Genomic DNA, 12,991 nt, shown 5'->3' on the forward strand with positions numbered 1-12,991 from the left:
AGCCAACGTGAATCGGGTGGTTAGTTAATAGGCCTATCGTGAAGATTTTTCCTGCCATCTAAGGCACGAGCGCATCTGTGAGGCCAAGCCTCACCAAGTAGCTCGTTTGTTTACAACTAACATTCCATTTAATTAAACTGCTTTATAGGCTATGCCGAAATAGTTTTCAACATTTTTAATATTAGTGTCGGGTGAATTGAAATGTTCTCAAAGTAGCCTTATGGCTGAAAGCTGCTTGGGATCCCCCCTGTCAAGCAATATAACCATACAAACTCGCTTCCTGCACTCATTGTTTCAAAAGGAGTAATTTTGGCTTCGTCAGAACTGAAGAGCTGTGGACGGCACGGCACGGTATGCCCAATGAAAATAAATTAACGCAACGCAACACAACACAGACCCCGCTTCTCTCGCGTCAGTCACTGACATGAACGAAACACAGAACCCGCTTCTCTCACGGCAGTCACTGACAGTAACCTAGAATAAATGCATGGGGAAAAACACTTCCCCATGACAAAGACATCGTAAAACACTGAAAGTTAATATTTTGTCACTAGCAACATACATCTGACCTTTGTCAAATGTATTATGTTCCAAGTAGCCTATGCGTAATTCTGCTTCATAAAGTTAAACAAATACATTTGCTTATTTCACAGAAAAATATAAATAGCCAGTCTACAGTGCAGAGTTGGTAAGTTATGGTAGGCCAACTTGCAGTGAACATACAAACAGGGGAAATTATTTCTCTTGCAGCTGAGTAGCCTCAGGTGCGCACGTAGACATAAGGCCGAACATGCAAGCGCCAATGAATCGTGCTCTCACGACAATCGCGCCGTTAAACTTAAATAGGTTAACATCACTCTAAGTTCGCCTTCAAGCAAGGAAAACGATGATTTGAAGACATCTGTTTCGTTGGAAGGGCAAGGGGTAGCAACAGGGCAACACAGAGACAGGCCCGATGGCAGGGCTGTTATGAGAGTATTAAAATATGGGATATTCTACGGAAAACATTAAAACGGCAAGACAGCGGGGAAAGTTAAAATACGTGATAAACATGGAAAAAGTTGGCATGCATTGTTTCGGTCCCCGTGCACAGGGATTATTTGTCATACTATTAATCACATATGATTATTTGTGAAATTGTGCAAACAGGCGCAACACATTTGAAAAGGAAGGAAGGAAGCCTGATGCTTCTTCTCTACGAAACTCCCCCTCGCTCGGTCTGAAGCTCTTTTCCTTTTCTTTGCATCTTCCGTCAAGGGTTTTCGCTGCTTCTTTGCCGGCTCTGCCATTATACACACGTTTGCAACAACCTCTGTGCTGTGGATGCAGGATGGAAACTGAAACTGCTTCGGTCAGCGGGTACGATACACTGAACTTGCAAGCGGGATATTCTTCCTACAGGCAGTAGGGGCGGGCGAGAGAGTCTTCATTCGCCCTGTAATGAGTCATTTAACCATATACCGATTTACGAAGATGAGTAATTAACACAAAAACGTTGCCTGGTGTCCCTTTAAGAACGTTATCACAAAGTGTGTGGCTGTGGCGCGGGCGGAAGACAATTGGCAGGGGAGGGTCATGTCTTTTTGAACAATTTCTAGCAGGCAAGAGAGGGTCATGCAACTTCCAACTGAAGCACTCAAAATTCCTCCGGTGGCCCCTTCAATAAATAACGAACAGTCCCTAGATTGCTGCTGGGCTATATGTCTTGGTTCTGTTAACAACTCATTGTCAAACGCATAGCCTATCTCGCGGTTGCATCCATTACAAACAAACATGCAATGTGAACGTCTGGAATTGGGGAGAGCACTAAATGCTTTACTGAATAGCACGAAGTCAAACCTTTAAATGAAAAACACTCTTTAATAATCCAAAAAAATAAACCGCTAATGAAGTAAACTTGTGACTATCAAAAATCGTTTATCGCTTGTAACTCCGTGATACCAGGAGGTTACAGGAAGGCATTTGGCTGAGCAACGGAGGTTAATATGTTCCATGTTTTGTCCAAATGATGACTGTCTATCATCGTTGCACTCGGAGAAAACCGGAATGTTTCATTTGTCCCCGTTTCAATCGTCCCGGTTGTACCTACTCAAAACACAGATAGAACCTTATTATTCTAAGGTAGCGAAATAGCGTTCAGCATGATTCATGCCCAATTAATTCCCCCTGTTAAAGTGTTCGCCTTTGTAGTTTGGTTTCGTGATAGCCTATGATAAACGGCTTATGGCCAAATATGTGAAAACGTTAAAATACAGTAGGCTACGTGATAAACCCGGAAAAAGTTGACAGTGATTTTTTCATAATCACTTTGGAGGGTCATAGAAAAATGTATTACTGGCGAGGGAGGGTCACGTCTTTTTGGAATAATGCTCCCAAAACTCCTCCGGTAGCCCCTTAAATAAATAACAAACAGTCCTTAATGAAGTAAACTTGTGACCATCAAAAATCGTTTATCGCCTGATAACAGGACGTAACAGGAAGGCATTTGGCTGAGCAACGGAGGTTAATACTCTATATTTTGTCCAAATGATGTCTGTCTATCATCGTTGCACTCGGAGAAAACCAGAATGTTTAATTTGTCCTGCGTCTCTACGGCTGCAAACGTTTTTTTTTTTTTTTTTTTTTCGTCATCTACTTCCTGAATTTTTGGTCAACGATACCCGGGACACTGAACCACCGGGGCACATGAAATTTGGTGGGTATGTAGCCCCACTAGACTTTTACGGAAAAATTTCGTTTTGTCCCCGGGGGCCACTCCACCCCCGTGCTGGGCCCCCCGAACCGCAAAAAAAGCAGTTTTTCCTAAATAACTACCTGAACCGTGGCACTGAGGATGAAGAATCTTTTATGGTATGTTGGTCTCAAGGGCCCACATCAACCTGGCCAATCACTCATTTGTGATTTGCACCCCCCCGGTAAAAAATGAAAATGCAATATTATTCTGCTTTAATCGCCCCTATCTTCAGTTAAGATGTTCAGAACTGCACCAAATTTTATGTGTATGATTGACCTGGCATTCTCTGGGGGTATGCCAAGTTTCGTAGAATTTCATCCATGGGGGGGTCTAAAAAAAATTAGGTTATGTGTACATTTAGTGACTGTACACTCATTGGCCTGTAGATGGCGGTGCACACATATACACATGCACACACACACAGGCACCCACATACTATCGGTATTAGAACGGCCGATACATAATTACAAATTCAGTAGGATTAAAAGAAAGCCATAATAAATATTCATCACCATCATCATGGCTGCATTTCCAGTATTGGCGATAAGTAGTCGTTTGTCCACTAGATGGCGCATCGTTGCAGTGAGACGTAATTTTGTTGGAAGTTAAAAGTGGGTTGAAAAAAACAATGGACGCTTCCTACAAGGACTGTAATTTACCGCAGAGAACGTCTAATAAGGATAGGACGATGTTCACGTGAAATGTAATTCCCATTTCTCCTTGAAGCAGACATAAATCTGAGGATGTTTATCGGACATGCTTGGTTTTTATTGCAGGTACGTTAATCTTATAATATCAATAAGGACCTAGGTAATGTTACCGTTAGCGTTGGTTGAGTGATGGAGGCCAATTTGATTGATTGCATTTGTAGAAAACTAGAAATGCGGATATACCAAGCAAATTGATAGCACTGTAATTGTATCTTTCGACTGTCATTTGTTGCACGTGCTACAAAAATCATTCTGTGCAATGGAAGATTTACCAACGTTACTGATACAGTTTTGCCTATACATGCGTGAGACTAAGACGCCTGTTTATTTCGTTTTAAGTGCGTGCAGGGTGTGTGAGAGGGGAATCGATGTACTTTGATTCCAGCTTGGTAGTTGTAGTCTGTGAAATTAAAAAGCACGTGTGTGTGAAGTGGTTGCTTTAGCAACACACCTTAAGCTACTGTGTAGTTGGTCCCATTTAGAAGTGGCTACTTCATTCGCGCTTTCTTTAACTCATGGAGCTGCATGAATTTTATTACAACTTTTCGCCACAATATGGCAGTTTAAGTCCGCTTGATACTGTAAAATTAAACAATATCGGGTGCCATGGACTAGGCTGGGTGAACCCAGCCTGATCTGCCCGCTATTTATTTTTTGATTTCTTAAAAGATTGAGCTTGGTCTGGTGAAAGCCAGACTAGCCATGGACCTCAGATACAATGTAGCCTACAGGTGTAAATGACCTTTCATCAATCAGTTGCAATGGATGAACTGTGATGAACTGCCCTACTTGTGAATGTTTAGAGATTTTAAAGGTTTTATAACAATGCTACATCTTCTTTGGCTATTCTACAATCTATTCAACTTTTCAGCACCAGTAGGCTACTTTCTGTGCAGCCGCACACACACACTCAGGCATGCCAAACAAGCATACACAAAAGTTTCAAGAGTGGGGGATGGAGTAAAATATGGAGGCAAATTGAAGTGTGATTTATTTTCGCGGAACGGCTGTACAGGACTGAGCGGCGGTCATATTTTGTACCGCTATGCGGTAAATCTAGTTTCTAAACCAGTCTGCTAAAGTCTGTAGTGAAGTCTGTGTAGGGTTTTCCAGGCTCCATTTCTTTTTACGAGACACCCTGCTCACTTGAGCCATCTACCATCTACCATCTATACAAATTAAAGTCGCGTGATACCGCGTGATCCCACGCGCGGACCGCGAGTGAAGCTGGCCAAGTCGAAGCACTGCCCACTGTATGTGTCCTCCATGAGCTGCAAGTACTCATCCTTTAACTCCAGGATCCTGGCATCTTGAAGCTTGGTCACGGTTCGGTCCGACAGCACAGCAGCAACAGCCCACCGCTGCTCCACCAGCCGATCAAACATCTCACGCATGGAGTTCCACCATGTTTTACACGACTGGATAAGCCGGTGACTTGCAAGGCCCATTTGCTCCTGTTTCTTTTGCAGCGCTTTGGTTGCTGCAGTGCTGTGATTAAAGTGGCTAACGAGTTTACTAGCCGCTGATATTACCCGATTTAGATACAGTGCAAATCCATCATTTATGGCCAACTGGAGGGTGTGTGCAAACCAGAGCACTCTGGTGGGACTGTTGGCAGCAACAACATTGGCCGCGTTGTCATGAACGCATGCAATAACTCGGTCTTCAAGTCTCCACTGCTCTACAGCTCCATTAATTTTCTCAGCGAGGTGGTCAGCTGTATGCTGGCCTGGCAGACTTTCTGTGTGCAGGACCGCTGAGTTCATTTGCCGGGCATCATGATGTAATGGCAAGTGATGGTGATGTAACTCTCAGCTGTTAAAGCGGTCCAGCAGTCTGTCGTAAGAGCAACTCTCTCAGCTGTGCTCAATTCCTTTAACAGCTCCTGCTTCCGTTCTTCGTAGTGAGTTTCTACCAGTCTGCGAAGTCACAGAGTCTGGTATCCAAGCTAGTGATATGCTGGTTCCAATAAATGTATCAGGTCTCGAAAACCTTGACCCTCAACAATACAACAATGCAAACGCAGAGGTGATGCTAGGTTGAGACAGCGCTGGATGCACCGTCACCGACATTGACCAGGGTCGGATGCACTTTGTTTAACTCATTGAGTGCCAAAAATGTAATATTACGTTTTTCCTTCCCATGCGTTGAGTGCCAAAAACGTAATATTACATTTTTAGCTTTTTTTAAAAAAATTACGAAACTAGACACTCTAACACTCTAACAGACATTTTATCATAACTCGGTTGCCGCTTTGGGTCGAATCAGCGACGCATGCACGTCAGGTCAAAACCAGGCCATTTTCGTGGGTCTATAACTAGGTGGCAGTCTCGCCAGGTCTCGCTGATCACTTCCCGGAAAGTTTACAGGCAACACTTCATATTTCATGAAAGACGTTATATCTCCATTTCTAGAAAAAAAAAACAGCTATTTTGATTAAAACTAGCCACTGTTTAGCTTGGGATTTCTCAGGAACAGAGGCGTGTAGAAATACACGATTTGCACCCACTGAGAGCTTAAAGTTTCACCTTTTAAACGAGCCATTGTATGTGTTCATAGCTATAACACAGAATATGCTGTGGCTGTACAAAAATCATCAACAATGGTCTAGATTGCTGGCACTCTAGGACAAAGCTTCCGAAAACAGCTTGGCATTCAATAAGTTAAGTGGTACATCATTTGAGTAGTGGCCGTGTTGAACTTATACACGGCACTGCAGTGTTTGCAATGAACTAATTCGTACAGAGCACACCTATCCGTAACAAGACCTCTGTAGGAGTGTTTGAATGAAGTCAAATGGTTCAGTGGTTTAAATCGCATTAAATCTCAATTTTGGAAGAATAAGAAGAAGAAGAAGCACAGCGATAACAGTCATTGAATTTACATGTAATGCAACAAAGGGTCCAGGGCTGAAACACAAAGGCATTGGTAGTCCCATGAGCAAGTCCTCCATTACAGCTCCTTAATGGCTTTACATAGCTAGTCTGTAGCTACCAGGTGAAAGAAGCAAGCTGGTGCCCCCTTCTGGATGAGGTGTGTTTGTGAAAGTAACTGAGTGCAAGTCACAGGCAGCACATCGTAACACTTTGCTTATCAGCATAACCATGATTTGTATAGCTGTTGCTCGTAGTGCCGCTTGAAAAGTCGAACTGTAATAGCAATTCTGTTCGGCTACACATTACGTCAGCCTAAAGAAAATAAATGAGAAGCGCCACAGTCGAGGCTTACCTTGTCTCACTGAAAGGATATTCTCAGAGAGCTACCGTCAGGTGTCTCACTGGAAGATCTCATATGGTTTCCATCCCTTTGGGTTCGTTATATTTGCGATCCAACTGCGCAAACTTTAAAGGAACCATATGTAAGATTGTGGCCAAAACTGGTACTGCAATCACTTTCAAAATACTGAAGAGCGGTGTATCCCCTCCCCCTCCCCCCTGACTCGAGGTTGCCAACGCAGATGGCGAAACACTACTGACTTCGTGATTATTAGATAGGTGGAGGGTGGCGCATCAGGCCAAAACACAACATGACATGACAAAACACAACATCAACAACACTTGAGGGCTGCAACTTCACTTTTTAAATGACAATATCCTGGCTGGACTACTGTTGTCAGTGATATATGTATTTGGAATGAACATGATTTCTTAATGTCTAGTGACATATCAGGGCCATTTTATGATTAATTGAAATATTTTTCTTACATACGGTTCCTTTAAATTGGATTTATCGTAAATTGATAAATAATCTGGCAGGGTGGAAAATGCAAATTTTGTTACTGTCATTCAGGTTTGTTTCAAAGTCAAAGTCAAAGTCTGCTTTATTGAAAATTTCTTCACATGCCAAGACATACAAAGAGATTGAAATTACGTTTCTCACTATCCCACGGTGGAGACAAGACGTATTTTACCAATTAAGTCCACAGACAAACAAAACATTCAAGTAAACAATAAAAAGTAAATAAGAAGGCACATACAATGAAGAAATAAGAGCAGCAAAATTGGGTTGAAATTGTGCAATTGTGCATAGACAGTCAATATAATGCAAAGTCAGGCCAATAAATGGCTGAGGTAGTTCTGTTTGACCTAAGTAAGCAAGTGGCATAGTGGTGCAAGTTATGTAAGAGCAGCAGAAGTGTGTTGTGTTTTCAGGACAACAGGACAACAAAAAGTGTGCAAGTGTACAAGTGGAGTAGTGCAAGTGGAGTAGTGCAAGGCAGCCATTGTGGGTCCAAAGTCCAGGATGTTATGTAGCTGAGGGTGGAGGGGGGAGAGGGGGGAGAGAGTTCAGCATCCTAACAGCCTGGTGTATGAAGCTGTTGGTGAGTCTGGTGGTGCGGTTTCAATCTATGTTTACTTTTTTTTTCAGGAATTCTGAATCGCTGTAAATCTAAGTTTGGTTCAAAATTGCTACGGTAAGTTAACTATCACTTCATCAAACATCTCTGGTTCAATTGATGAAGTCTTGAACACCCTTTGTGTTGTTTTTTGTGGTGTTTGTATTGGTATTTCAGAAGCACTGCATTTTGTAAAATGATCTGATCTATACAATAATAGCTGTTTTAAATATTTGCATTGTTATATACAGGGATGACATTTTTTTCTGTAGAGACTTTTTATAGCAATGTATGTCAGAACAGTAAAGCTCAATTTGAAGTAAATGACATGGGTCATATGCCATGGTGAAGGGTTCTATTTTTGGCTCTAAATAGTAATCAATATTTTTAACAGACTTTCCATTTCAACCAGACATGTAGCGTAGATAACTTTAAAAAATGAATTTTATTCAGTCTCTTTGCTGTGTGTCTTTTATCACACACGTCAATCTTAATCAGTCTTTTTCTTTTGCCTCTTAGAAAGTGGTTCTTGCAGCCCACACGTGATATTAGTGTTTTACATCGAAGGCAAGAGGTTGTGCAATTCTTCACAACTCCTCGTAACTTAGACACATTCAGGATTCTGCAGAGCTGTCTGCGCAACATTCGGAGCATTCCAGTAGGACATCACACAACCCCTGAATATATAATGTCATGTATACTCATAGACACTAAGCAAGCATGTAAATTTAGTATACAACACAAAACTACATATTTACATATAGAAATGCCCTGTTCTTCCCTATTTGTAGCTGGTAAAGTGGTCATCCTTTATGTTTCTATTCAGACACTACTGCATAGAATGGCTCTTTCACATACAAAAGTTAATGACTGGCAGTCACTCTACAAGGTATGTTTCACCCTTATGAATTACACACCTCTGATAGCACTCAAATGCATTATGTTTGTAATTTGGCTATGTGATATGTTTAGATATGATTTGTCATGTGTGCAGTGGTATATTGAGCATAATATGTATGTGTCTCTCCTTTACAGACGGTATACAGTGCTGTTTGCATCAGAGACACTGTACGCTCATTACCTCAGTCCATCAAACTGTTTCAGGAGATTAGTGCTGACTTCACAGATGATCTGTTCTACATTGCTTCTCTCATCAGCAAAGTGGTTAGGCCATCCAGGGTTTTGCTTGGCTTATGATCTGAGTAGCTTTTCTTAACTAACAGCTAGTCAGCCTACAGTGGGCATCGCTTTCAAATGACCACTTCAGTCGCGCATTACGAGGCGTGAAGCTGCGTGAAGCTTTAGTACCACTTTCAGCCACTGTGCGTCGCTCTGCCACTGTACATCGCTCTGCCTGCCGCCCCTTCTGAAAAAGCAGGAGGCTACCATTAAACATAATTGTTGCCGAGAGTAATCCCAGCCTACGAATTCAATAACAAAATAAATCATGCATAATTAAACATTACCTCGATTTAGGCTACTTGGGTATGGCTTAAGGCTTGACTACACGGTGGTAACGAAAATCGAAATAGAAATTTGCTGTCTACATTATTGTCAGTGTTGGGGGTAACGCAACTACGCAAATCAAAACAGTGTCTTGTGTGATAATTGAGCCAGTATAGAAATAACTGTTCAGAATTAATCTGTAGCCTTGGGTAGGCTTCTGCAGAAAACAATGTTGTTGCCGATTTAATACTATCTGGCGACGTTTTTAACAGGCTACGCAATAGAGGCTTAGACAACTATGGCCCACGTTTTGGTTTCGTAAATTAATTTGCCCTACTTCTTGACTGCAATGTAGTCAATTGACTGCTTGACATGTTATTTTAATTTTTCTGTACAATTAACAAATACATCTGCTTTATGCCACAGAATTACATTCATATTTGGCTGACTTCTGCAGACGCGCAAAAACACACTGCCACTTCCCTTCCCATATTCCACTGATCACACATCAGTATATATACTTTTTTGATCCTGTGAGGGAAATTTGGTCAATCGGTGAATTATTGAAACACACACAGTGAGGTGAAGCACACACTAATCCCGGCGCAGTGAGCTGCCTGCTACAACGGCGGCGCTCGGGGAGCAGTGCCTTGCTCAAGGGCACTTCAGCCGTGGCCCACTGGTCGGGGCTCGAACCGGCAACCCTCCGGTTACAAGTCCAGAGTGCTAACCAGTGGGCCACGGCTGCCCTATAATGCCCACGGCTGCCCTACATCAGGGGTGCGTTTCCCAAAAGCTAACTACGCTTAACCCAAATTCTAACTCTTGGACAGGGGACTGATAACTGCTGCGTAACGGCGGCTACCATCAGCACTGCGCCACAGAATTGACGGCGTGGGTGAATAGGGGATAAATAACAATAGAGTACACAACTGTTTCACCAGCACATTTAAATGACTTGACTAAAACCGTGCATAACTGGAGGTACACCTGTTATCTGAGCAGTCTATATGTCCTCATTTTGCGAATGCGAGGACGATGAGTCTGTTGCATTTCGTTAGATGTCCGAGTCATGCATAATGTTTGAAAACCACTGGCTCGTAATCACAATAATTTAACACAAGTAATGTTGGATACTTCATCATGTTCCCATGCCTACATTTTGGTGAGTAGCATAGAGATTGTTAAAACAATAAAGTATGGCTCTTCGTTTTGGGACATCGAAAACTTATATTGTTAATAGTGTAGACTACCGTCGGAGATGCTGAATTGCAAAGGCCTCGGGATAACACGTTATCTCCACTATCATCAGTCAATGCCCCCTTGATCAAAGTGGGGAATGAAAGAAAAAAATATTCCATAAGAAGTAAAAGTATCCCAAGCTTCAGCTCCCCACGCCTGTGACAGGCAGACGACACCGCTAAATTCTCAGCTTGTTTATACCCCACACTGAATGCGTAAGACCGCTAGGCCCATCACTGTGGGGTGCGGTAGCCTACTCTCTGGGATTTAAGTCAAGCAATATAACCATACAAATGTTTCAAAATGAGTAATTTCGGCTTTGTCTGAACTGGCCATTGAAGGCTACGTAAAAAATAAACAAGTAGGCCTATCCCCTATCCAATGATATCGGCAAATGTTTGTTTTCCAAGTAAGAATTTCACTTCACCATGCACCTTCGACAATGAATAGCTCATTAAACTTATGTTACTGTTGAACGTAGGCCTAACTGGTATCATTGCAAACATTATTCTGTGTCCCATTGTGTCATGTAAGGTCGTTGCAAAATCTAGAGAAATGTGTGAGGTGGTCAGCGGGGGACAATTGAGACACACATTGGATTGTGTTATTACTTGAACATTACACACTATCCACAGCTGTGGTATCGGGGGCAGGAGGAGGAGCAGAAGGCCTGCCTCGAATGCAGGCTTGCCCAAAATAAAGGCCTGTGGTTTGCGCAGCCTACAGTAAGTAGGTTAAATAACAGACCCGCCACAATGTGCGGTATGATGATTTTTTACAAGCAAGATATTTTTGGTGCCCTACGCGCACTGCATGTTCTTAAATAACAATGATCATCAGTAGCCTAATATTCGACCATTATTTTGTGTAAATGGGTTAGACACCAGGGGACATATTCACAAAGCCTTTTATCTTACCACTAGGAGTAGGCTACTCCTAAATAGCAATAAAAGATTTTAGCTAAGAGTTTCTCTTATTAAGTTATTCACAAAGCCTTTCAGACCTACTCTTAGTAAGGAAAAATGACAACTCCTGAACAGATTCTGGAGCTGAGTGCTCTAGAATCTTTGACTAAGAGTGAGTGAGTCTTCGTTGCTATGGATGACGTTATTACTCATGCACAAGCTTGACTGAAGTGACCACCTTGATTGGCTGATGATTGTAACACGGGAATGATTCCAAACACCTCCCTTACGATGAGTGGCAGGTGGCAGGTCTGAGAATGTGTGCGCTACACAAGGACGGAAGATGATGAATAACTGAAAAAAAAAGGCCTAGCCTAAATGAATCAAGAGTAAGGCAAAACAAATAGCCTAGTAGCCTAATGAAACATACGGATTGATGTAGTATCTTTGTAACATTATTAAATCAATCTGTTACTATGCCAATGCCTAGGCCTACGTTTGCAAAAGAGAACATTTTAATTTGACTCACAATAATGTTACATTTAATTTACATGTTGACAATGAGTAGCCTAGTTTTGGTTGTTGTTGGTGACGTTATTGCATGTTAGTTATGCCAACAATGCAAAATTGCTTCCTCACAATTGGAAGCTCCTGTAGCCGCATAGGATTTCAAAACATGGCGAAAAGCCACAAAAACGGTTTGTGAATAGGTCTGTGAGTTAGGAGTCCTCTCGACTTCTTTTAAGCTGTCACAGAGGTGTGATTTGTTGGGGGCAGGGCCGGATTAACTGGGCACAAATGTCTGATGGCCCCCCCTGCCCCTCTGCCCCCCAGCCAACGTGAATCGGGCGGTCAGTTAATAGGCCTATATCATGAAGATTTTTCTTGCCATCTAAGGCACGAGCGCCAAGCCTCACCAAGTAGCCCGTTTGTTTACAACTAACATTGCATTTAATTAAACTGCTTATAGGCTATGCCGAAATAGTTTTCAACATTTTGAATATTAGTGTCGGGTGAATTAGGAAATGTTCTCAAAGTAGCCTTATGGCTGAAAGCTGCTTAGGACTAGAATAAATGCATGGGGAAAAACACTTCCCCATGACAAAGACATCGTAAAACACTGAAAGTTAATATTTTGTCACTAGCAACATACATCTGTCCTTTGTCGAAAGCAGTTGCATGTAGCTCTGAACAAAACCGTTCAAGAGTTATTTAAGGGGGACGAATGAAACATCCTACAGCTTAAATTATGTAAACTTCCCACGACTTCAATATTTGACAACATATCATGTATGGTACTTCAAGTATGTGTTATTTTATATAGATTGCTGCTGGGCTATATGTCTTGGTTCATGTCTGTTAACAACTCATTGCCGTCCTCGTGGTTACATCCATCCACCCTTCTATGAAATGAAAAAGACGTAGGCTACCTGCAAGCTGGCCTATGATTTCATTGCTGAGTTTGCGGCAAAAATCAAGAAGATGTTTTTTTTCTGAGTCAGGATATGGCGAGTCAATGTCATTTATTTGTCCAATGGTAGCCTACAGACCAGTGTCCATAGTGCACAATGTATCAATAGTTTGAATGTCATGTGTGTTTCAACGCATTGACAAATAG

General features: G+C 42.1%; 1 protein-coding gene across 1 annotated transcript in view; it reads left to right on the forward strand.

Moving 5' to 3' along the window:
- msh5 (mutS homolog 5) overlaps positions 1-12,991 on the forward strand; it is a 129,844-nt gene that overhangs the window by 64,782 nt on the left and 52,071 nt on the right. Inside the window, exons 9-12 of the mRNA XM_076281318.1 lie at positions 7,813-7,858; positions 8,300-8,438; positions 8,607-8,669; positions 8,816-8,944. Coding sequence (XP_076137433.1) covers positions 7,813-7,858; positions 8,300-8,438; positions 8,607-8,669; positions 8,816-8,944 — 377 coding nt within the window. The remainder of the gene's footprint in view (positions 1-7,812; positions 7,859-8,299; positions 8,439-8,606; positions 8,670-8,815; positions 8,945-12,991) is intronic.

Source organism: Alosa pseudoharengus, unplaced genomic scaffold (assembly GCF_046254945.1).
Source record: "Alosa pseudoharengus isolate Yale_2024_CS ecotype anadromous, Long Island Sound unplaced genomic scaffold, YU_APseudo_1.1 YU_APseudo_1.1_scf_12, whole genome shotgun sequence".
NCBI classification, from domain to species: domain Eukaryota; kingdom Metazoa; phylum Chordata; class Actinopteri; order Clupeiformes; family Clupeidae; genus Alosa; species Alosa pseudoharengus.